General features: G+C 37.6%; 3 protein-coding genes, 1 long non-coding RNA gene and 3 other non-coding genes across 8 annotated transcripts in view; 1 reads left to right on the top strand and 6 right to left on the bottom strand.

The window, feature by feature from the left end:
- The window catches only part of tow (target of wingless), a 70,681-nt gene extending 69,681 nt beyond the window's left edge, over positions 1-1,000 (bottom strand). For both annotated transcript variants that reach the window (XM_034985003.2, XM_069497997.1), the window contains exon 1: positions 689-1,000. Coding sequence is in view for 1 of the 2 variants with exons in the window: in XM_069497997.1 (XP_069354098.1) it covers positions 689-761 (73 nt within the window). In the remaining variant the exon portion in view is untranslated. The remainder of the gene's footprint in view (positions 1-688) is intronic.
- Positions 1,001-5,895: 4,895 nt separating this feature from the next.
- RpL7A (ribosomal protein L7A) lies at positions 5,896-10,718 on the bottom strand. Its single transcript, XM_034985005.2, has 7 exons — positions 10,559-10,718; positions 10,017-10,131; positions 9,290-9,439; positions 8,398-8,486; positions 7,539-7,670; positions 6,792-6,914; positions 5,896-6,105 (listed from the first exon to the last, which is right to left on the bottom strand). Exons 1-7 carry the CDS (start codon positions 10,571-10,573, stop codon positions 5,923-5,925), a joined length of 807 nt encoding a protein of 268 aa, XP_034840896.1. The 5' UTR covers positions 10,574-10,718; the 3' UTR covers positions 5,896-5,922.
- LOC117982012 (small nucleolar RNA SNORD36) lies at positions 6,987-7,060 on the bottom strand. The gene has a single exon (XR_004673445.1). It is a non-coding gene; the product is annotated as a small nucleolar RNA SNORD36 (small nucleolar RNA).
- On the bottom strand, positions 8,559-8,640 carry LOC117982013 (small nucleolar RNA SNORD36). Its single transcript, XR_004673446.1, has one exon. It is a non-coding gene; the product is annotated as a small nucleolar RNA SNORD36 (small nucleolar RNA).
- Positions 9,878-9,952, bottom strand: LOC117982011 (small nucleolar RNA SNORD36). Its single transcript, XR_004673444.1, has one exon. It is a non-coding gene; the product is annotated as a small nucleolar RNA SNORD36 (small nucleolar RNA).
- Positions 10,719-11,573: 855 nt separating the features above from the next.
- LOC117996866 (uncharacterized) lies at positions 11,574-12,727 on the top strand. The gene has a single exon (XM_034985004.2). It carries the CDS (start codon positions 11,660-11,662, stop codon positions 12,725-12,727), a length of 1,068 nt encoding a protein of 355 aa, XP_034840895.2. The 5' UTR covers positions 11,574-11,659.
- A 6,086-nt stretch (positions 12,728-18,813) lies between these two features.
- Positions 18,814-19,905, bottom strand: LOC138402234 (uncharacterized). The gene is made up of 2 exons (XR_011236645.1): positions 19,634-19,905; positions 18,814-19,142 (listed from the first exon to the last, which is right to left on the bottom strand). It is a non-coding gene; the product is annotated as an uncharacterized lncRNA (long non-coding RNA).
- Between the last annotated feature and the right edge of the window lie 6,133 nt (positions 19,906-26,038).

The raw sequence follows: 26,038 nt of genomic DNA, 5'->3' as shown, positions 1-26,038 counted from the left end.
CGGTCAAGTACGAGACGGGCTCGCACACGAAGGGTTCCGTTCCATCGTACAAGAAACAACACCTTTTAATATTTTTTTCCTACCCGCAAAATCATGGTTTTTGGATTTTTCCATTTACTTGTGCTATAAGACATTCCTACCTGCCGTTCATGATTCTAGGTTAATGGGAAGTACCTACGTACCGTATAGGTTTTATTTACCTTGAAGGGGTAATTTTAGAATCTAGACATAGACGGACAGACAACATAATGATCCTTTAAGGGGTCCTTATTTTCTGGGGGTACGGAACCCTAAAAAGAAATAAGTAAATCAATCTAAAACTTAAATAAAAAAACTTTTTGTCCTCATAACTTACCCAAGATTGAGGAGTTATAATACGAAGTCTACATTAATATACCTAATGTTGCATTGTCATAGAAATGAAATGAATATTCGACGTTTCATGAGAATTGGTACAGTAGAAAAACAAATTCGTCGCAAGATTTCAATCAAATACTTACTTACAATTTATTATTTGCTTAATAAAAATAAAAAATAACCAAAAAAAACATAAAACACGTGTTTCCAACGTGTAGGATGATGGGCCATAGATATCTAATGGTGATAAAAATTCAATAATAGAATCATTCTTAAGTCTGTTGCACATTATTACGAATAAATCAATATATTTTTTAAACTATCCCCTTACCACAAAATCCGATACAAAGTGCAATCCAATCTCGTAAACAGTTGTCATTATCACACCCATATCCACTTGGCATCACTTGCTATCACAAATTATCACTAAACAAAACACGAAAAGTCAATACGTCTCACAGATCCTGAAAATTCAGCCGCAGTGTGCACGCCATCTTATTTTCACGCGGAACGCTTCAGATTCCATTTTTGAAATCATCAATTGGCGGGGCGGCGTGACGTTTCATATTTTTAATTTATAAAGAAAAAAAATGGCAATGGTCATAATCTTTTTCAGGCTAACGCGTGCGCGTTTTCCCCTCGATATTTCGCGACTGAGTGAAGGAACGTCTGTACCTGTTATTTTTCGTGGTGGCGCGTGCGTAGAGAGGGCCGTTCCCGGTTCAACAATTTAAACCGCTTGTTATGTATACTCTAATTAGGGACAATTTTCACTTCCAGCACTATATCATTAAAACCTTTCCTAAATCTCCTCCATGTATTTTTTTTTTAATTTTATATCTGACAGTAAACAGTATTTTTTTGTGCCAGCCATAAATGTTTATAGTAAGCGACAGGTCGAGATGGCAATCAGGGAGGGAACGCCCCGCACACCCGCACAGCCCCGCGCTAACCCGGTGCGGGCGAGCGCGGGACGGGTGCGCGGTTGTGCGGGGCGACCCCCCGCCATATACATACCCCGATTTTTTTTCAAAGATCTACCGATACTTTTTTGTTTATGACTAAGCAAAGGAGGTTGCAGTTTAAAAAGGTTGTCTAGGAATATTATTTTGCACACACCGCACGCTTCAGCCCTGCAGCTATCTTAATACGCCTCCACATACGGCATGCCCGCCAGCCAGGCAGGAGAGAGGGTCACGTAGACAGGGTAGCCAGACTACTGGCATTAGTAGGATATTCTCTAAATACGAGCGACGAAAGGAAAATTCAAGATTATCTTGAATCAAGATCTTTCTTTATATTCGTATTCCTCATTGCTGGGGTTCATGACTCCTTCGCATTAATGAAATAATGCCAGGGATAATAATGCGATGGGTTCCCAGATCCTTCCGCTTACAACTCGACCAAGAGAACGAGATTTCGATTCTTAGGTTACTTTACAGAATTATTATCAGATGTTTGTGGAATGGAAAGTCGAACGACATAGACAAAAAAATCTATGTCCTTCCCTGGGATGCAAGCTATCTCTGTACCAAAGTTCATCAAAATTGGTTGAATGGATAGGCCATGAAAAGCTGGCAAACAGTCATACAGCCTATCGCATTTTTCATACTAATTAAAGTAGTACATACTTATCTACGGATTAGAGTAAAAGCTCTACGTAACGTATTGTGGAATACCCGATAAAAGCGAAGCTTTGTGCAGTACGCGGCAGAAAGTAATGTACTTACATCAGCCTTTAGAATGACATTTCGGCTTTGTAGAGCGTTGTCTCTGTCACTCATACCTATATGACGTTTTGTCGGTCTCAACGACAGAGACAATGCTTCTGCCGCGTACTGTACCTAAATATATCCTCTGTATCGCTCATCTATGTGCTTATTGTATAGATTGCCCAGTCAATGTACTTAGTTTCAGAGTGTTATGGCTTCCCTACTCCGCCCTTTGTACGCAAGCTGCATGCAGAAGACAAAGGGTAACTCGTGTAGTGCGCGCTACCACCTTGCCTATTCCTCGCCACGGCATGTGGAAATTAGAGTTTTACAGCTTACCTACCTCTTCACCTCGTAGTGCCTAGCTTAATTGGAAAGAGGCTATTCCCATGAATATCTACCCTTAGAGCTAGAGCGCACCACGGTCCGACGAGTTGCGATGTGTTTTAAAGTCGGTTTAATTTAAATCTATCAAAATCCAGTGTGGAATTAATTGCGCAGTAAAATAAATAAATAAATAAATAAATAAAAGTTTATTCAGCTCACAAAACAAGAAAATACAAAAAAAAAAAAAAAAGCAAATCATACAAACCAAATGTTACAAATTAAAAAAATTAAAACTAGGTAAGCTTAAAGTACGCGCGCTTCTATGTACCTAGTTCATAGTGCACAGATTTTGCGGGGAAAAAAGTACGGACCGTGGTGCGCGCTAGCTCTAAGGTAGAATAGAAAGATGAGTATTTTGATAGGTCATGTGGTGTGGTATCTCTCTGTGGTGGTCTAAAGCGCAAAGCACACCCGTAGAACCGAGGTACGGCGGGTTTTAGTTTTTTATTTACTTTTAGTTTAACTAAGGCACCCTGTGTGTCGACTGTCGAAGCGCGCCGCGATCCGCCGTGCTTTTTAACCGACTTCTAAAAAGAAGGTGGTTCTCAATTCAGTCCGGTTTTTAAATTTTATTTAAAGACTGGCGCTTGGCTGGAATCAGACCTGCTGGCAAGTAATGATGCAGCCTAAATTGAAGCGCGCTTGCCTAGAAGAGGCCTATACTATTCACTCTTGACTTGAAGGTACCCATATTAAAATTGGAGGGAAAACTGATGCTGGAAGGGCGTTACATATCCTAGCAGTTCGATCTAAAAATTAGGAGGCGAATGTTTTTCAAAGTCCTACCAAAGTTAACAGGTTATTCAGTTTATACTCCATTAAAATCCCCCCTAGGGTACAGATACACGGAAACGCAGGTGCATCTCTAAATTAAATGTCTAAATTGTATGTTATGTTATTGTTTAGGACTCGGCCGAGCCACATTAATTGTTATTAAGTGTACTGATTCTTTAGAGAAAAATGTAGAACTAACCAATGTCAAATGAGCTCGGTGGCTATATATATCATTCAGTTTTAGACACTGAGTTAGCGAATAACCCCGCTGGTCCTGTAGGTACCTACCGGAAGTTCTTTTTTTTTAATTTATTTATAATAAGCGTATACCAGATATGTACATTGTTTGTCTCTCGCCAAACTGGTGAGCCAGTCTTACAATTCACGAAGGCGAGTGAACTTTACTTGTGGTTACGTCGTATACAAGGGCATTGTGTAAGTGTGGGTGCATGTCGGACCAATCAGCCGCGAGCAAGCGCTCGCAAACGTACACATTTACTGTACCTTACTTATACCGATACAACTTAACAATAAGCCACTCGACCTCGTGAAATGCAAGAACTATACACAGGAACCTAAGTTTAATTTACAGTTTAATACCTAAGTACCTATAGTTAGTTTATTCGCGGAGTTCAGTGTAATTGCCTTAACTGAAGCATAATGAACTGTGACGTGACACAACATTTACATTCCCACCCCCTTCCAGCGTGTTCACTCGTTTATCGACGCTAATTTGATTAAAGTAAGGGTTACTTTTACGGTTCGAAGGGTATGGTAATTGAAAATTATTATAAAACATCACACCATCAGCGACCTGAACCTTGTTTTAATTTTTTCATTGTAACAATGGAATTGACGCTTGCTTCGCTCGGTGAATTTTATTTTAATTTGCAAGTCTATTTTTAATTTTGGCGATATTACTCTATCAAGTCCGTCAACTCCGTTAAACTGCCTCCGACAAATCTGAACCGATATAACTCCTTAAACTCTGAACCGATTTCAATAATTCTTTTTTAATTGAAAAAGAGACCCTCAATAGCTCAACGGTTGGGGAGCGGACTGCATTCCGAAAAGTCGGCGGTTTGAATCCCACCGGTTGCACTATTGTCGTACCTACTCCTAGCACAAACTTAACGCTTAGATATTAATCCTAATTTAGCATGGCTAATAGTCTATTTTTAAAAAAAGGATGTATCGTCAGGTTGGCCCCATTTAAAATTGGGGCATAAAAAACACTATTTTCCTTAAAAACTAGGTACCTACATACTTTACCCCTTTAACACATTCATCATATTAATAAAATTATAGTAGGTTGGTACAATATAGGAATTACAAAAACTCGTAATTAGTAGAACATGCCATTAACACTCGTGTAATTTTCTCGCCGGCACGACATTATTTCCCCTAGGGCTGCAATTCCTACAAACCATGCTATCTGGTATAAAACCCCTTGATGCTATCATGCAGTAAAATGGTTGGTACAATAATTATTGTTTTATGTCAATTGAAATTTTAAGACCGACTTCCCCGGTGCGTGAGACGCGAACCAGCCCGCACCGAAATCCACCGTCGCGTGGCTGGGAAGAGTATCGTCCTTGGCAGCGCAGACAAGTCGTCATTGTCGTCATCCAGGCGTGGGTCATAGTCCGCACAATCACATAGGTACCGTGGGAATCAGGCATAAGATGGCTATGTTTTTCAATAATTTTGTAAAGTGGTGATAATAAAAAGAATACCCGGCTGAGTTTGTTGTGGGCTCTTCTCAGACTTGGGCGCGTTTGGAACCCTCGTAGCTTTAGTTTTAAGTTTGCGTAATAATTATCACCACTATATCTTAGAAATCCAACATCTGACCATCAAAAAGAGTTATTAATTACCTATTTTGAATAAATCATTTGACTTTGACTTTGACTTTATGGTCCCGTTGCATGACAGGCGGTTAAAAGTTGCGTTGCGGTTACGGATAAAACACTTTTGAGCAAAGTGTATTTATTGTTGGACAGAAGCAGGCGTTACTTTGCAGAAGAATATACAAGGAACCACAAGCTTAATTCGCTATAATCTGCCAAAAGCAAAACAGATGGGATCTTGAAGGATGCGGTATGCACCGCCCGCATTGCCATTACTAAAGAAGCAGGAAAAGCATGCAATACACACCACACACAAATCTTCTAGAATCCACTCATGACTCAACGTAGGTTTCATTCTGACACCGGTGTGTGACGACTGATAATCCTATAAAGATTCCTTGGTACGGAACCCTAATACAAGGAAGTCATGGTAAAGCGCCATCTAGTTAGCATACTAGTAAATATATGAAGAAAAAAAAACTATAAATTTTACTACCATTGCGTACGCGAACTAGATGGCGTTTCCACAAGACTCGCATTTTTAAATTCGCCAGTTTCATAAGGTAGGACTAGCTCCCGCTAGAATTTGTTTATTAATTCACAAGATCTTTAATAGATGTCGCTGTACCTACTGTGTGGTTCTCAAAGTTGGAAGTACTATGGTGGTTCTTATCAGGGACTATATCGTAATCTTTTACATATTCGTATTCTAGCTTCCCATTTGACCGATTTCGATGCAGTTATCAGATTTATGTATAAAGATTTTTATAAGTATACAGGTGTACGAGTACTAGGTTATAATAAAACAACTGCAATTAGTTTAATAGTAAGGTTTTATTGGGCTAGCCCTGTTTCTGCGCCAGCTCGCGCGCCTTGGCCTTCTCGAGCTTAGCAATACGCGCGTTGGACTTGTTGCCGAGCACGCCGCCGCCCCAGTGTCTGCGGAGCTCCTCGTAACGCTCGTTGAAGTTCGTCCTGATGGCTTCCACCACCTTCGAGAAGGAAGCTCTGTCACCAGACTCCACCTGTAAAAAAAAGTGTAAAATAATACAGACAAGGGTTTGAGAAAAAAAAATACTGCAAGGATATCGAATTTGACAATTTCAAGTTATTCTGTTGCTCCGTAAAGCTAGTTATGATTTAAGTATACGCTAACTCGTCACCACTTCAGACTATTTAAGAACTTTGGCATCACTATTCCTATATGACAAGTCCACTAGTCAAACGTGCCGCATAGCACAGGACACTGCCTCAAACTGAGAGTTTTTTGTCGCGATCAGAGACATATTAGCCTCTATAGATGTCATATTCAGATTATTCTTTATTGGTGGTAGAATGGGTTTTCCTCATAGCATTTGGATAGCAAATAAATCATCACCATATGACCATCTTTAAGCTTCATCATCTGACGTCTAGATTATCAACATTCGATGGGTGACAAGGTCAGTGAGGCTGCCTGGTGGAGATAAATTGAGCAATATCAACGCACAGCTCAAACTACTAGACGAATCGAGCTGAAATTTGGCATGCAGATAGCTATTATGACGTAGGCATCCGCTAAGAGAGAATTTTTGAAAATTCAACCTCTAAGGGGGTGAAATAGGGGTTTGAAATTTGTGTAGTCCACGCGGACGAAGTCGCGAGCATAAGTATTGTCATGTAATAATTTTATACCCCATAGAATGTGAATCATAAAACTAAGTATACTAACATGTGTGAGCGCTAAGCACGTGCAAGTCTTCCTGTGGACCAGGGCTCCGAGGCGCGACTTTCCTTTTACGATACAGTATGGGACGCCCATCTTACGGCACAGGGCGGGCAGGAAGAGTACTAACTGAAAACAAAGTTAATAAATAAAGAAATCCGCTATCACTGACCACAAAAATTTATTGATTATAAACATTTTGACAATCAGTGTTAAAAAGCTCGATATTTTTCACCCACATGGTGTTTCAGGAAAAGTTGTTGACATCATTTTGGCAATAAATATTAATGGTTTGTATTTGTAGTAGCTTGGGTAGACCAGCAGTCTAACTTATTCTGCAAGTTATTCTATAATTATTTTAGTTGATTGCCAGCATTGTGCAATGGTTGTTAAATGTAGACTTAAATACCCTTGAAACTAGAAACTTGCCGCCTAGCTGTGTGGGCAGCATATATCTGAACTTAAGATCAATCAACACTGAGCTATACTCTGCTGTGCTGTGTTTAAAACCAAACCAATGATCATGCAATACGTGCTAGCTCGCTTGTCATCGCATTGCCCATCTCGAAGTCTTCCGTCTATCTCGCTTGCACTGGTCGCATGCATGTCGCGCTGTCGCAGTCGCACAGCTCGATGTCGCTTGTAAAAAAAAACATAGCACTAGAACGTTAGCTTCGCTGAGCACAGCACAGCTCAATGTTAATTGGTCACTGTAAGCCTAAATACTTGGAATGAACAAAAAAGTGTACATACCTCAATAGGATCAACATCATGTGCGATGACAACCAACTGAGCCTTCTTTTTCTCAACCAGCTTTGTCACTGTGTTGGTTCCCGAGCGGACTGTGTTGGGCCTCTTCGCTGGGGGCTCATCTTTCTTGGCAACCTGTAAAGATGGATACAATACTGTCAATAGCTGTTTAATGTGGTATTAAGTGGTGGAGAAAAGAGATTTTTATCAGAGATCTTGGTGGAAAAGGTCTTCATGGCATTCTGAATAGGGTTTATGCATCATGGTAAATAGTTGGTTTTTACATTTTAGCAACTTTTCAAAATAGTTCTATCTGGCTGAAATATGACAAACTTGACAATGACAATGGTAGTGATTCTAATGGCATCTAAATTTTAGAGTATTCACATCTTTTTCTTACCAATATAAAAAGAAAAGGTCAGACAAACTTAATTTAATTAAAAACTGTCAACCTTATAGCTTGAGATGCCAGTCTTGAGCTTAGTGTTTAGAGTTCTAGAGTAGCAATTTAAAATTAATATTAAAAAGAAAACAATGCAGATACTCCAAATATAGTTTTGAGAAAAACAGAAACGACGCCAAGAGTTCTAAATCCATACTAATATTATAAATGCGAAAGTGTGTCTGTCTGTCTGCTAGCCTTTCACGGCCCAACCGTTCAACCGATTTTGCCGAAATTTGGTACATAGATAGCTTGAATCCCGGAGAAGGACATAGGCTACTTTTTATCCCGGAAAATCAAAGAGTTTCCACGGGATTTTTAAAAACCGAAATCTTATCAAAAAAAATATCAAAAAGTTGCTAAATGTTGATTATACTTTGCTAACACAAATTGATAAGAGAAACTTGTAGTTTTATTTACCTTAGCTTCAGCAGCCTTTCTTAGTCTCTCTTTCCGGACTGCTTCAGTCTCAGGCCTGTACTTTTCCAGGATCTTGAACAAACCCTTAGCTGGAATAGAATAAGATTTTTTCCTGTTAGTAACAGTAGTTTTGGATGAAAAATCTATAAAGCATGGTATGCATTGTTCAGAGTTAAAAAGCTCGTATGATTTTGTGATAATCATAGTGATTCATCGTTGCATTTGGTTGTTCATCATTTACATTTTACATAAAAAGAAAGCTTTTTAATCTAAGAGAGAAATAAAAGAAAGTATAGCAAATTATTTATACTTTCGCTATTTGAAAGAATGTTTTCTTTCTTTTAAAGACTCAAAAAGGGTAGAAATCTTATAAAACTGGATATGGTATATTATGATGATCAAAGAAAGAGATTACATGAGACCATCAAAGGTAAAAAAAAGACAAAAGACTTGCTGACTGAACTGTCAATGCACAACCCAAACTGATGGACAGATCAGTAGGGTGATTGCCTAAAACCTGCATCAATCATTATTACAATCTCAATTGTTGCGATTGGCTGAATTTGTGCGATTCTTGTTGCAACAATGCATTGTAGTCAATAGTGAGTGAGCATCAACCAATCAGAGGTGATTGCGATCGTGACATTGTAGCTGTCATTGTTGCAACACGAATCACACATATTCAGCCAATCAGAACAATTGAGATTGTAATAATGATTGATGCAGGTTTTAGACAATCGCCCTACAGGCTGAAATCTGCATGTAGATAGCTATTATGATGTAGACACCTGCTAAGGGATTTTTGAAAATTTAATAACAAGTTGCGGGCATAATAGTGGATTTTATAGTCAATTAAAGTTACTGGACTTCAAGTAGGTACACAGCTACACACCTGTGGTCTTATCCAGTGTCTGAGTGAACTGGTTGATGGGCGGAGGCACTTTGAGCCGGCGCTGCAGCACAGCCTTCTGGCGTTGGATGCGGATGTACTTGGGCCATCGCACAAACCTTGACAGGTCACGCGTTGGCTGAATGTCTTGACCTGAAGACAAAATATTATGTTTAATAAGTTGTAAGTTACTAGTGATAGGCTAAACTAAATACAGAAACCCTGTGGGGTTGAATGAATGCATTTATAGCATGATTCTTTTTAACAATGCTAAAAAGGGACAGAACATGAAGTTTACATTTAAAGACACTAAATTTTAGTGCACGCTACAAATTTAAACAGTAGGCTCGCGCTAAAATCACAGGATTTACCATCTAAAAATTAAATTTAAAACTGTCAAACTGCGTCTGTCCTTTTCATGTTACATTAGTAAGAAGAGGATGTGAATACTCTAGCTCGCTACTCTACTAGTCTACCCTACTCTAGCTAGGTTGTGCTTAGAATCAGTACCTACCAATGATGCTTCATAAGTAAATAATATTGATATAGTTAGCTTTATTACAAACCTAGGAGTTATTGTGGTATAAGTACACCAATCAGTGTTAAAAAGCTCGATATTTTTCACCCACATGGCGATTCAGGGAAAAAGTTTTAACATCATTTTGGCAGTCAACCACACTAACATAAATATAATAATAATAAAAGGCCAAGAAAATCAATGTTTACTCACCAATAGCAAAGTTTTTGGGCCTCTTCTCAAAGAGTGGGTTTACAACCTTTTTCGGTTCAACTTTCTTCACGACCAGTGGGGCGGCCGCTACTTTCTTTCCTACCTTCTTCTTAGGCTGAAAATAAGACGATAATTTTATTGCCTTAGTTGAATTAGTAAGTGTATGTATGTGTCGGTACCTAGGAAGATGAATGTGTTATATGATATATCACATCGATGGATATATCTGAGTGTCCATGATTTTAGCAGGTACCTACTCAGTGATTTTTATTTTGTAATCACGTTGACCTTAATTTTAGGTTATGTGTACCCTACCTCACTTTATTTATTTTCACTTTTATCAAGTTAAACATTAATTAAATAACAAGAAATAACACTTGTAAAACGAAATTACATTGAAGTATATCCTGAAAACTGATGTTTTTGTGATTGTTTGACGAAAACAACACCTAATGGTCGCGCACTTAAAAATTCAGCATCCACAGTTTTTAAATTTTCCTGAACAAAAATAAAATAATACAAATAACGCACATGGTTTTTACCTTCTTCTGCACCATCTTGATAGAACTTTATTACAGTGATCTCACGGCCACGAAAGGATACGTGACCGAAAAAGAACACAAACCTTTCGGCGAAAATGGCCGAAACAAAAAGGTGGTGGCGGGGAGGGGTACAAACGTCACTCACGTCACTGTCAAACAACTGTCAAATGTCATTCAAAATCATAGACAAAATGGTTATAGATAATAATAATTAAGACCTAAACACACTACAGAAGGGACTATTGGACTATTGATAAACATGGAACAATATCGTTACGGTAACGTTATCTTTCTCATAATATTACAGTAATATACCGTTATAATATTATAGAAATTGAAAAATATGTTATTGAATTTAAACCTGGGAAACCTAAGACTAGTAAAAGTCTCCACTTGCTAAGCTATGATCGAATTGTCTTGTTTGCGACTTTTCATAATTTAACTTTATCTGCTGCACGACACGACTACACGACTACCTACTTTAATAATGCAGTTCACGACACGCCCATTAGTTACAAAGTGACATCACAGAAACGAAAATAGTACAGTTGACAAAAAAATAGTTCATTTATTACTTGATTACTAAATATTTTGTATAAGTTACCTAGTTATTTATACTTTAACGTAAGATTTTTACACCTTTATTACCTGTTATCTCCCAAAGCCACCAAGATCCAAACAAACATCGTTCCTCCCAGTGTTGGGGACAATACGCAGATAAACTTTCAGCTTTTATAAAATATCGAAAGTCTTGCATGCGCTGGCTCTTAGTCAATTCTTTTTTACTATTTACAATACCTAGAATATTTGATTTATTGCCGCTTTAGCTCATTCGAGCAATAAAAGAAAATTGGCTGAACGTAATTTAAGGCGTAAAAATAACAATTTTATTATTTCACAGTGACTTAGTTTTTTCTATAATGCGAACTCTATGCTGTTTTCTTGTTATTTTAGGTATGGAAACATTTCTGTTAATACTTAGTCACCTAGAAAACATTTAACTTCAATTTAGCTTAATATTTTGTTGCAGTAATTATTATAAATAACGCCAACAGCATTAAAGTTAACGTCGAAGGCACAGTCAGCTTAGGCAAAGATGTGATGGATACTTTAACTGAGTTCTTAAGTAGTTCTTACTTAAATGGTCGTCGATCCCTAATACCAGCACCTGAAGATCCTATCGTAGTAATTGTTAGAACCGCAGTTCTCTGTCGTAATCTGGCATTTTGTCAACATCTAAGAAACTATATCGAAGAATTTTGGGCTGTTCTCGCAATGTCTTTAAAAACAGTCCTGAATCAAATGCTTAGAGAAAATTTTAACGATATAACTTTCGAACAACAATTAAAACACTATTTAGAAATCACAAGGAATATACTCGAGCACGCTAATTCTAAAGTAACGGAAGATAAGGAAGTTTACTATTGGATAGATACAATAAAGAAAATATGTGCGAGATTCCAAGAAATGGCTTCTCTATTTGTAATGGAAAAACTGCAAACGAATCCCAAAGACGTGTACAAAATTAAAGACGAATTAAATCAGAAGCTTGTTATAGCTACAGTGTTAGTCGAAATGAAATATCAAACTAAACTCTGCAAAGAATATTTAATTTGTATCAAATCGTATGATGTTACGAAATCGTTGAATGCGCTTCTAGAAAAATTGAAAACTACGCAAGATGATAAAGTAAGGCTGTTTATAAAATATTTCTATGAAACACTTTTTGATACTGCATTTTATACGCATTTGAACGAAAATACAGCACATGAACTTCAAATTATTTTAAATGATATGGCTTATTCTAGTGAAGTGCCTACGAAGGAGTTGCTGTTGACAGTACAAAAAATTGTTGAGGCTAGAATTAAAGCTATCGAAACTAATAACGATCTGAAAATGACACACGATGCACTACTGGTTCACGTCATTCTATCAGATATGGATCATATTTACAGTGTGCACAAATCCGATCAATTCAGACAATTCTTCCAACATTTCTATAATTGGTTAGTAGGTGATGTTACAATAAGTAAGGTAATTCATCAGGTTGTGAAGGACATTGGGGCTGAATTGAAAACTATCCCGGATGATATTATATTAGTCAAACTAATAAGTGAAGTGAAAGCATTTTTAGAAATCACAGTTGAACCAGAAAATAAAAGTACCTAGTTAAGAAATATGTACGTACCTAATACTAATATACCTCTTACAATGAAATACGAATGCTTCTCGAACCAATAGATTTAAGAATCAATATAAGCCAGAGCCCAGGTGTTTATTACCTAATTGCAATGGACATGAAATTAAGGTAGTTAAATGTAAAATTAAGGTAAAAATCTGTAGTACGAGAATTAAAATTTAATAAGCCGTACCTAACCGTTACTAAAATTGTAATTTAGGCGATTTTAACACGACGATACCCAGTTTGCGGAGTGATGAGTGAGATACAAACCAAAATTGTAGTCAACGATATAGTACGGTGTTAAAACTGGCTATAACATGTAAATACTGAATGGCCCGGACCTGATATTCGTAAATACCCGATGTGTAGTACTTAGTACGACACGTCTGATATTTACGAAGCTACTTCAGGCGGATAACACGTCCGGTATTTTATTAATATGCAGCTCATGCGCATTGATTGCTACCTCAGTCAGGACATCTATCTGGAAAAGAATTTCCACCGAATTAGAAAAAAACTGATATGACGCGAAGGAAGTTGCAGCCATGATCTAGTTTTTCAATAATAAATATATTAATTCTAGGTAAGTAATAAAAATTGGGATATTTAGTCAACCATTAGCCGATGAAAAGTATTTCGCGAATATTTGAATGCAAGTACCTACCCTAAACGGTTTTTAATGGAGCTTTAATTTAGCCAGTCATTCGCTCGCATTCAAGCCCCGTTTCATTATTGGGTATGATTTATGTAATTTCAGGGATTTTGCCATTTGTGTACCTAGACTCTTTCAATAAATCTTTTTATTCCACTAGCGACCGGCGGATTTTTACGTAGGTAAAGAATTTTCTATCCAATTCCAAGATAAATGTCTGAAATATTATGGAGGCCCAATGTAGTGGGCAAACATTAACTACGCCTGAATAAACTCGAGTGAAAATCTCATGAAATAACGTTTGTAGAACGAATTTGTTGGGCGAATCAAAAATAGAGTCAATTAACATGCCGAAAGTGCCTTTGATGGCGGCACGTAGGTATATTGAAAAGGCTTTGTTGACATCATAGAGTAACGTTCATGAGGACGTAGATGTACCGGGTAGGTACAAATACCTATTATACTGTTTTGCTGCCTCGACCGGCCTAATACTTAGTAAGTACAACCCGTTTACTAAAAGAATGGACCTTGCGTCGATTAAAAATCTTAAAAAAAATTTAAAAACTCAACAAGTGGCAGACAAAAATTCGTAGTGCGTGTATCAGTAACAAAGATGCGAACATACACGTAGGTACTACGAATTTTTATCTGCCACTTGTTGAGTTTTTAATTTTTAATCGACGCCAGGTTCATTCTTTTAGAAAACGGGTTGTAGGTACGGGTAGCTTAGAGGCAAAATCAAATAATACTTATGAAAAGTTTTGTGACTTTTGAAGCTTTTTATTTCAAAACCTATTAAAAACAATCTTTAATATTTCAATCTGTGCTTTTTGGGTACCTATTTAATCTAAATTCGTCATGAAATAGAAGCACGACTGGCTACAAATTCTTTGATCGAAAAAATCCGAAACTGCTTGTAATAGGTATTATACTATCGCATTTTTAGTTATATGGTAAGAAAATCTGTACTTAGTTTTTTAGTGATTACAAAATAGGAGACTATGATGAATAGTTTACAGCAACCCGGAGTTGCTATCAGACTCAGAGCCCTGGGTCGGTGACCTTTTAATAAAGACGACTGGGCTAAATTTCTTGTAGTACGATGTTAAAATTCCATTTATTAGAGTCTACGAATACCTACGCACTAGGTAGTTGCCTAATCTTTGCCCCTTTATGTGAACGGGCGGTATTAATTAATAAATTACTCGATGGACATCAAGTTTATTGGAAATTTTCAATAATAAAACCCCAGAACATAATATTTTGCATATCAGCTTCATTGGGCTAACAGATTGCAACGCAAACAATGCATACCACGGCACTTGATTGCTGACTCCATTAAAAAATTAACAGCGATAGATCTATACGAAAAACATCTAACCCTCTAACCTTTAAATACAGGGTACAGTTCTTGCAATTCACGGAGGCGAGTGGACTTTACTTGTGGTTACGTCGGATAGGTACGCCGCATTGCGTAAGTGTGCGTGCATGTCGGACCAATAAATCGCTCGCAAACGCACACATTCGGTGTACCTACCTTACTTATACCGATACAACTTACATAAACACAAGCATGAGCCACTCGCCTTCATGAATTGCAAGAACTGTAGCAGTTTTAAAATGCACTAGTTGATACGCCCCGTTTTCGCTCGAGTGTTTCTGAAAGTTTTAAGTTTCTAGACCCAGCGATGTAAACTGTACGTTGATGTGTCAGTGTCAGTTTGTCTAGTTAATCTAGATTTGATATAAGTACCTAGGTGCAATATTATGACCCGCGCTTTGCTGGAGCGTGCTGCAGGTCAAATCCACATCCATCTCTTTTTTTCATATTTACATAATCTTCGATTGTAATAATATGCTTTGTCAGGAGCATAATTTTAATAGATTTTTAAACTTGTGTAAAGGCAAGTCCAAAAAATATGATAGCGGAATTTTGTCATAAAAAATTGTACTTACCTACACATTCCCACAAATGACTTTTGGGCCTTCCTGAGGCAGAGCGTCGGAGTAGCAAGCCTATTACGGTGTCTAGTTAGCCTATTATGTAGATCATCAATCAGTCAGTCAGTCAGTCATGAGTCATAGATATTTACCAGGGATGGCTTATGCTGAATAGGATTATTATTAGACGTCCGATTTCAAAGCCCACTAAGTACTGCTGACATTGTTTCACAACATACTATTTTATACTATTAAGTAGGTAGCTACTATGAGTTCTATTTCAGAACATTTCCAAAGTGGAGTGAAAGGCTTTCACGGAATACTCATTGCACTATACGTGACATATATCAGGGTGTCATAGTGTAGCGAACAAAGTAAGTACAATCTGAATTCCAGCATACCCTCCAGAACAATGGTCACTGGAGTCTGGAATTCATTAGCTAACTGACCTCCCTGGCGCAATGGTAAGGTTGTTGTTTTATTAGTGGGAGGTTCCCAGAACCTCCCAACAACCTTACCGTTCGATTCCCGGCAAGGGTTTGGAATATTATAATTTCTAAATGTCTGCGAAGCGTGCGCCTTTATTTCGATTACTCAATAAATGTTTTCTAAAGTTAGTATGGGTTGTTTGGTTGTCGGCTGTAATGTAACCCACATTCCCTTTCAATTTTGGAGATCAGGAATACTCACTCACGGTGCCAAAGAAATCGCCACAATTTTTCAGACAAAAATTATAAACTTTCCTACTGATTTTTATACACTGTGGTCAAAATCCAACTCGTTCGCAATAAAAGCCGGGAAGCAATATTGCCACCGCACGCTGAAAATGTTGCCAATGTTGTTTATTTAGGTGTTTGATTTTGGATATTCAGTTCATTTGAATGTATGAGGCTTACTAAAACATTATTTAGATTTGTTGAATGTTGACAGTACAGAGTACTCTCTGTACTGTCAACATTACTATTCAACAAATCTGTTCAAATGTGTTATCTGTTTTAAGACACATATGTCATCACTGGCAACACGCCTTTTTCGAAGAGTTTGGTCTTCAAGCACTGAGAAATTATTATGGACGAGAAGACATTACAAAGCTCTCCAAATGCTGCCCAGCCGCAATGGAGATTTCTCGTCGTGATCAAATCAGAAATGAGAAGATCTGTAAGAAAGCCAGTGTAACCAACATAGCTAAACAAGTTGCGAAGCTGAGGAGTCAATGGGCCGATCATAGAAAAAATGACGTTGGGGTCCCAAAGTGCTAAAATGACGATCTCGCTCCGGGAATGGCAGCGTTGGCTGCCATGTTTAGGTATCTATAGGTACTATAATATTATAAGAGGTAAAATTTGTAAGTTTGTTTGTAGGAAGTAATCTCTGGAACTAATGTACAGATTTTTCCGAAAGCTACATTACCCGAGTAACATAGGCAATGTTTTATTTTCAAAAAAATTAGGATCCCTATGAAAATTGTAATAAGCTACCCGTGCGAAGCCGGGGCGGGTCGCTAGTTTAGTATAACCATGCATTTACATATTCGCCCTTGCGACCACGTGCGGCTCGCCACTCGCTGTGTCATCTAAGGGCAGCGTGTTTACATACTCGCACAAAAACTCGCCAATGCGTGGTGACTGCGCTAGACTGCAGACGAATTTATGAACTAGGATTGGTGATGTTTAAAACATGCTTAAAAAAACAGAACATGTTTTTAAAATGAATATAGAATACACCATAAGAAAAGAAAAAGAAAAAGAAAAAGAAACAGCAGCCTTGCTGGATTATTTACACTGTGGTCAGACGCTCATTTCCTTAATTTACGCATGATTTATTAAAGGTAGTCTCTCTGAAATTATTACTTGTTTATTAATTTATTTTACATTTATATGGTCGGCTTTTTGTCGGACATATTCGTATTGATGATTGGTTCACTGAGTTTAATTAAAACCCTCTATTGTACCTATAAATACCAAATGAATAAAATTTTGTATATTTAATTTTAATCCGGGTTTCATATTTGGTTATTTCAATAATAATTGGAAATGGCCGTGCTTCGTACTCGTTTTTTAACTAGCTGATATGCGTATCTCGTATACTTTATATAATATACCTTTATACCACCCAAAAAGGATCAGCCTCCGACTTACAAATTTAAATAAGCACATTTGTTTAGACACGTTTCAGAAATATATACGTGTCTGTCTGTGGTTTTCTAAATTTCTGTAAAAATATGTTTCAAAGAAAATTACTCGGACTTAAATATTTAGATACAAATCTTTAAGCCCGTGTAACTTTGAAAATACTCGTGCCTGAAGTTTATACTGCACTGCCGAGTGACGAGGCCAACTTATTAATAAAGTAAGTGGGTAAGTAACTAGATTTTCCCTCCATTCATCTTTCCGTTCTTACTCTACACTACTTAATAGAGAGGAGAAAATTAATATTCTTAGGGGTTGACCGGGGTTCATTTTTAAACGGCGATTAAACACAGGCGTCGGATTCCCTCTGGGCTGAAATACTTAATGGATTATTCAAATAGAGTTTCGGGTCCGGCTTTTTGCATAATTTATGTTTAGCCAAAGATTTGTAGAGGACAGCTACGACTTGGTTTGTGGTTTAGGTACGATTGCAGACGTTAGGCCTACGAGTATTACAATAACAGCCCAGTACCCGTAGTACAAGATTTTACGTCTCACCAAACGAAACCAAATTCGAGAGTCGAAATATTTCTGCGTTACTGTAAAATGGACCTAAACAGCCTTGAATTGAAGTCAAATATTCAATGCCACTGATTTTAATTTCGCAATGTTTCCGCTTGGAGCGCTGGCTGTAGAAGTGTAGACAAACTTGAGCTTTAAAACAAGGCTATTAAGATCCAGTTTACTGTAACGCGGAAGTATTTCGACTCTCGAATTTGGTTTGGTTTGATGAGACGTAAAATCTTGTACTACGGGTACTGGCCTGAGAAAACGCCTACAACAAACTCGGCTGAACATTAATTTACTGTCACCATCTGGTATCTAACAAATCACAATTTTGCTAATGGTCAATGATTATTAGTTATATATTATGTCCGTAAAGAAAGAAGTCCGTAGAAGTAAGTATGAATATAATGTTACATCCGTAGGTACGTATCTACAACAGCGAACGTGCGTTCTTATCTTCTATCTTAGTCAGCACCGAGTACGAATTATACACGACGTATTGTAATATACTAGTAGGTTGCATGGGTGCGCGGACCACTAAAGTGGTCCGCGAGCATGCAGCGTTGATTTTTCAAAAAGCGGACCATGTCTAAATTAGATATTTTTTAATAGTTTGGTCGTCATAATATATTTTTTATGGAAAAATAAATTCCGCCATCTTGAATTTTGTTTTTGTTCATCGAGTAGACCTTCAGGTCCTGATCATCTTTTTCTAAGAAACCACCTTTCCATATTTTATACTCTCCGAGGTAGTTTAAAGTAAATAAATAAAACATCTAATAAGTATAATTCACATAAATTTATTTCATGAACCACCAATACGTAATTATTTCGACGTATTTAATAATAATATGTTCTACTGCATCCACACGAAGGCATCGGGTACTCAACTTCCGGGAAATTGGTTAAAGCTTTCAGGCATTTACAATCTGCATCCATGCATCCGCTGTTACATGAGGATTTACATTTACAAGAATTCATACAATCAGACTTGGGACAAGTGTTACATGATGAACAAGACATGCAGTTAGATGTCGCACAAACATTGGGGCATGCACATGAGGTTGCCACGGCCACAGATTCACATCTGTTGGCACAGTAGGCATCTATGGTCTGAAAATAGAGAAGAAAGTTCAATAGAAACTAGAAAGAAGAAAGAAGAAAAAGATGAGAAGATGAGTTATATTACAAGAGTAAAAGAAATTTAAGCAATTTTTTTCTAAACTTTAAAAAAAGAGGAATCTCTCTCCGGACACTAGTATGTTGTTTTTCATAATATTATGTGCAATACCTCACAAACAAAGTTGGTAGGTACAGGTATAGAATATAGTTGAAGAAATGTTGAGATGAACAAGGACGTATACTTAATGTAATTTAATTATTTTATGGAAACAAACAGTTATTATAATTAAACAAAACAGAACAGCAAAAATTGTTGTTTTGAGTTTTGACATTTTTGACCCATTTATCAAATCAATCATCTAAAGATAAGTTTTTAATTTATACCGACTCTAGAATAGACTATTATTTTAATAATCGTCAACATTTTCTACTAAAACAAAATTTAAGTACCTACATATGTATTTTATGTACTATAGGTATACCTTGCACAGACCAACGATCAAAAACAGTAGCACCAGTTTATTCATTTTAATGATTGTTTCATCAAAATCACGACAATTAACTCGGTAACCCAATTACCTGTATTTATATAGCCGTAGAACCAAACAATCTATTTTCATTCAAACATTGTGAAATGACGCTATCCATTTTCATTCAATAAATATAATTATTGTGAAAGCCAATATTTCCAAAGCAATATTTTTTTAGTTGATAGAGCGAACGTGAAATAAAACACGTTTTCTACCTACGATCACATTCGTTTTGATAAAATTGGTTTTGTAATATTTATTTGATTTGAGTATATTTTTAAATGGATCTCTTTTTAGGATTTTTTAGCGCTGTAGTTTTTATCGAGCGAAATATCTTGGATTTGATTCCTGGGAGATGATTCGCTAATTCAGTGTCTAACTGGTCAAGTACTTAGTAGGAAAACTTTTTCCCTTTCTTATCTCGGACGCATTATACGTACTACTACGTTTAGGTATACTTACATACTTATCATATTTGTCTACTTTTGAACATACATTCACCAAAGGTTATATTAATTATATTTTAAGCTTTCAAACAGATTTACAAATTTAATTGGAGCTGCAGGGAACAGGAATTTAATATTCCTGATCATTTATGAGGAATTTAATATTCCTCTTGCCTGGTTTCCAATTAGCCACCGTATATGCACAAGGGAAGGAAATTCAATTCCCATTAAATGTGTAACATACTGTACGCTTCAAAGCGCAGACCAGATAGATGAGATCAGTTAGAGAAGCACTGTTTATTTTGTTAGACGATTTGACGACCTCCCTCGCGCAGTGGTCTTTTGAATTTAAGCGGGAGGTCTCGGGTTCCAAGTTAGCCCGCTTCCATCTTAGACTGCATATAGCAGTCAAGAGCTAACTTGTATCAGAATAAATAAATAAAAATCTTCAATGATATAAATACTACTTACCACTTAAGTCGATGGATCCCTCGTCGAGGCGTTGAGAGCACTTGTGCAATAAAGCCTACTCGGCTTCAGGGTAATCCGTCCTTTATCCGCCACACCTCAAACAAATAGCTATGAAGGCTATTTCTCTTAGGAGGATAAGGGAAACCATTGCTTCCACTTAAGACATGTTAAAACGAGACAGATTTACTAAGTATGTACCTACTAAATATGATGACCTTCCTGGCGCAGTGATAAACGCGGAGGCCCCAGGTTCGATTCCCGACAGGGTGAATTTGGGAATTTAATATTTCTAAATTGTCTCTGTCTGGTCTAAATTGTCACGGGCTTCGGCCGTGGCTAGTTACCACCCTACCGGCAAAGCTGTGCCGCCAAGCGATTTTGCGTTCCGGTACGATACCGTGTAGAAACCGATCAAGGGTATGTGTTTAATGTTTTTCCATACCCCTTCCAAGTTAGCCCGCTTCCCTCTTAGACTGCATATAGTAGTCAAGTGCTTACTTGTATATCAGAATAAATAAATAAAAATCTTGAATGATGTAAATACTACCACTTAAATCGATGGATCCCTCGTCGAGGCGTTGAGAGCACTTCTGCAGTAAAGCCTACCCGGCTTCAGGGTAATCCGTTCTTTATCCGTTACGCCTCAAACAAATAGCTATGAAGGCTATTTCTCTTAGAAGAAAAAGTTAAACCATTGCTTGCTCAGACTCACAGTATATTAATAGTACCTTCTAGGTATAGAAGTATAACTCTGCAAAGACGTATTTTGATTCTGGTTTTGACTCAATAAAGTGCAATACAGTCAAACAGTGCAGTGTAAAATTTGATAAACGCCTCTCTTTCTTTCCCGTAAACTCCTATCTCATAAGAGAGAGAGAGAGAGAAGGGCTATATATTTCTCGGGTCACGTCAGTGAACCCAGCTTGTCAGACATATCGCTCCGACATAAAATGTGTCTCGTTTTAAATCTAGGCAAAGTCTAGGCAAATTCAAAATATTATGCTCTGTAGATCCAGATCACTAGATCAATGATCCGAGACAGATCTAAGTCTAGACAAACGAGATTGACAGGGAGGTATAATACCTACCTATAGGTAAGCTGTATTTTTTTAAAATTAATTACCTATACCCACTTACCTATCTGGTTTAAACTGTACCTTATGTTAGTCAGTTTTTTTATATATTTTGCAGAACACAAGATGATGCCCTCGATTTCATGTGCGTACCTTTCGATTTTCCGGGATAAATAGTAGGTATACTTAGTAGTTAGTAATATTTATGCCGGGATGTAAGACCTCTGTACAAAATAGATCCGTCCATCGTAAACGCGAATTAAGAATTTTTGAAAATCCCATGGGAACTCTTAGATTTTTCGGGACAAAAAGTAGCCTGGAATGTACCTAAGCTATCACTGTACCAATTGATCGGTAATCAATAAAACAGATGGGCCGTAAAAAGCTAGCAGACAGACATTTATACACACTTTTACATTATTTATAATATTAGGATAATATCTATCTAAATCTCTATGTAAAGCAAGGCATACCTACTTATTGTTTCGTGCTCAGTGTATACTCGAGACTAATATTTTATTCGTCGAAGGTCACCCGAGCGCTCGGCTGACAACGAAATTAACTTTTAAACGCTGAAAGCTCAATCTTATAAGTGAGCTTACAAATCTTTAATCTGTTACAAGGGTTGACACCCGGCGGGTGCTTATATTTTATTCTTTATCCATACTAACATTATAAATGCGAAAGTGTATATCTGCCTTTCGCTAGCTTTTCACAGCGATCCGTTTAACCGATTTTGATGTAATTTAGTTCAGGGATAGCTTGCATCCCGGGGATGGACATAGGTAAGCTATTTTTTATCCCGGAAAATCAAAGAGTTCTAACGGGATTCTTAAAAAACTTAAATCCACGTGGGTGAAGGCACTGGCTTCATCTGTTTGGTACAGAGATAGATTTCATCCCGGAAAATAAAAGAGTTCCCACTGGATTTTATAAAATCGAAACCCACGCGGCAAGGGCGGATCCAGGGGGGGGGGGGGGGGGTCATGGGGGTCATTGAACAGAAGAACATCACACGGCACTTGCCCAGAGCCCACGATCGATTGGGGCCCAGTAGTCCCTGCCAGATCACCATACTATAACAGACCAACCGATATTTTAATACCCAAAAACATATTTATTTCGATAAAATCAACGGTCAAAAAAGCCAACTCAAACAAAGGACCGTAGAGATTGTTAAATAGTCTTATATCCGATCTTTATTGTCTTTACTGATAACGCAAATGATAGAATATTTCATTCTTTTTCACACTTTTTAAAAAATTCCCGACAGTAAAAACCTCTAAAAGTAAAAAATAATAATTTATGTATTATATACCTATAATGTATTGGTCAGATTGGTCCTTTACGTTTATTATTTATAGTAAAGTTTTTATTATCCAAGCGCTCGTTGCATCTGGGGACCCCTAAAGATAATAGAACTATTCTTTATACAACAGATGACTTTATAGTTTTTAGTACAAAATTTCTGGCATTTATCTATAATATCAATAAAGAAAAAATAAAAAAAAAAAAAAAAAGAAAGAAAAGAAGAAAATATTTCTGACATTTATCTTTTCTATTTTTGTTAATAATGTCATAAATTTTGCGCTCGCTTCGCTCGCACGTTTTGTTCCCTACGATTAAAAATCCCTTCCGAGATGCAAGCTATCACTGAGTAGTACCTACCTACCTACATTTGGCCGTGAAAAAGTACCTAACAAGATGATAGACAGACAGAAAATTTCGCGCTCGCTTCGCTCGCGCTTTTGCTCTGTATTAGTTGTTGCCCGCCCACAAACTTGTCCGGATTGATTTAGGTTTTCAAAAAACCGTAGGAACTCTTTGATTTTCCGCATAAAAAGTGTATTTCCGGGATGAAAGCTTTCTCTGTGTAGTACCTGGTCAAAAAGATAGACCGACAAATGGTAACAGATAAGTAGATAGACACGCTTTCGCATTTATAATATTAGTAGCTACCTTATGATTTTTTCGTAAATATATGAAAAATTTCGCGCTCGCTTCGCTCGCGCTTTTACTTTATATTGGTTGATGCCCGCAACTTCGTCCACATAGATTAAGTTTTTTAAAATTTCCGTGAGAACCCTTTAATTTTCCGGGATAAAAAGCCGTTTCCGAGTGTAAACTATCTCTGAATAGTACCAAATTTTGATTTAGAATATGGACTTTGAAAAGATAACAGATAGATAGAAACATTCGCATTTATAATACGTCTAGAACGTGACTTATCTGCTTTCTTTGCCTATTCTAAGAAAATAGTACCTACTCTGTCAAGATCATAGGGGCCCCGTTATTCTAATGTGCCCAGGGCCTCCAATAGGTTAAAGACGGCCCTGCGTGCGGGTGTGCGGGGCGTCCCCCCCCCAACCCCCGCTCGTCATACCCCGATTACCAACTCGACCTGTCGCAAGAGGTCGAAATGTTGTGACTTGACCACGACTATGTGACCCCCCCCTGGCACCAAAGCTGGATCCGCCCTTGCCACGCGGACGAATTCTTAATTGCAATTTGTCGCGTAGAACTATTGATTAATGAAGGTTCAAATGTCGAAAGGCTAATAGAGTCAGCCGTAAAGCTAGCCAATTTAGAGAACTAATGAAGTAGATAGGTACCTACAACTACGTCTTTAACCTCTAATTTTCTATAGGGTATCGAGTATCGACTCTTCGTAGCGATACGAAAAGTTGAGCCTAGTTCGGACCACATTAGTATTTTAGTCGAGTAGCGAGTAATTTAGTAACTAAAGGTGTCTGAACACCAAGAATTTAGTCGAGTAGATAAGTAAATTATTTAGTCAAGTCGATCCATTTTATTATATTTTTTTCGAGTGAGTAGCACCCCACACCACGCGTCACTGCTCACTGGTTCACAGGCTAAACAAGTCAACCTCAACCAACCTTTCTTTTTAGTCGAGTACCGAGTATTTTAGCAACTAAATTACTCGCTACTCGACTAAAATACTAAAGTAGCCCGAACTAGCCTGCGTGCTCACTGACCCGACCTCTCGTTTTTTTTAATATAAAGAATATTAGCAATGTTAATTGACTAATATTCCCCTTTCCTCTCCAACTAAGCGTGACGCTTGTGCTAGGAGTAGGTACGACAATAGTGCAACGGGCGGGGTTTGAACCGTCGACCTTTCGGTTTTCAGTTCACTCCTTTACCAGTTGAGCTATTGAGGCTCAATTATAGGAGGCGGACGTCTTAACCACTAGGCTATCACAGGCGCTATTTATTTACGCGATAAGTTTTAATTTTCCCAAAGTTACTCTATCATCCATCCCTCGAACACAAGTCCACAGATTTTCTACTCCATTACCTTTTTTCCCCGAAAATAGGGTAAAAAAAATGGCCTGTTGCGAATGGGCCATAATTTCCGCCTTCGGGAGTTTGTCTGTTTATTGCGTTTCGAGCCTCAGTGTTGATTGCTATCATTCTTTATGCTCACCGGTCAAAAACGAATGGGAGCAATTTTGCGTTTCCTTTAATTTTGCTTATCATTGGCGAAATATGACCGCCGCGCCGACTACCTACACACTTTTTCGTATACCTAATTTGTCTTTTTAACCGACTTTTTTTTATCTTGAACTAGCTGACACGCCCCGGCTTCGCTCGGGTGGAGTTTAGAAAATTGAGGGGGAGGTTGAATTAAATTTTTCTCTCCGTAAGAACCATCCTCGTACTTCAAGGAATATTATAAAAAAAGAATTAGCGAAATCGGTTCAGCTGTTCTCGAGATTTGCGATGAGCAACAAAAGTGATTCATTTTTATATTAGAGAGAAGAATAGGTACCTACTGAACGCGTTTGAAGGCTGGGTCCGCGTTCGTTTTTTAAATATATTAATTTTAATAGCGGACAAATCTCAGATGAGCAAATGAATGAGGGTAAACAGCTGCCAATCAGACAAATTTCAAAAATTTTAGTCCTCACGCGCCATTTTGTGTCAAATTTCATATCAAAAGTACAATTTTAGTCCTTATTTTAAAGGTGAACCGTTCTTTTGACATGACAGTTGACCAATAGAGTTAAAATGGCGCGTGAGGAGTCATTTTGTAGGAACTATATTAAAATTAACTATTCAACGAGGGAGGGGTTACAACAAAAAAAATCGGCTCTCGCTTTTCATGTTCAGGATACCTGCGGTAATAGGTTTAGCTTCAACTTTACTGCTTACAGTTTATTTTTAAAATGGCTGTGACCCACAGACCGACGCGCGACCGACGCGCGACGGACAGATGGACTGCACAAAACTATACGGGTTTTTTGGTTTTACTACGGAACCCTGAAAGAAGGAATACTTACTTTACATTTCGTGATAAATACAAGGCAAAAATATAATCAAAATAATATAATACTAGCTGTTGC

The sequence above is a fragment of the Maniola hyperantus genome, chromosome 4 (genome assembly GCF_902806685.2).
Source record: "Maniola hyperantus chromosome 4, iAphHyp1.2, whole genome shotgun sequence".
Taxonomy (NCBI): Eukaryota; Metazoa; Arthropoda; class Insecta; order Lepidoptera; family Nymphalidae; genus Maniola; species Maniola hyperantus.
The sequence above is the reverse complement of the archived record's forward strand: the minus strand, read 5'-3'. Positions and strand labels throughout refer to the sequence as shown.

Excerpts from the sequence above, each read along its gene's own strand:
- RpL7A (XM_034985005.2), bottom strand. Across the intron at positions 9,440-10,016 it reads GCCCAAAAACTTTGCTATTG|GTCAAGACATTCAGCCAACG; the intron begins GTGAGTAAACAT and ends TTTTGTCTTCAG. Across the intron at positions 7,671-8,397 it reads GAAAGGCTGCTGAAGCTAAG|GTTGCCAAGAAAGATGAGCC; the intron begins GTAAATAAAACT and ends CCATCTTTACAG.
- LOC117996866 (XM_034985004.2), top strand. The coding sequence starts at position 11,660 with ATGGATACTTTAACTGAGTTCTTAAGTAGTTCTTACTTAAATGGTCGT.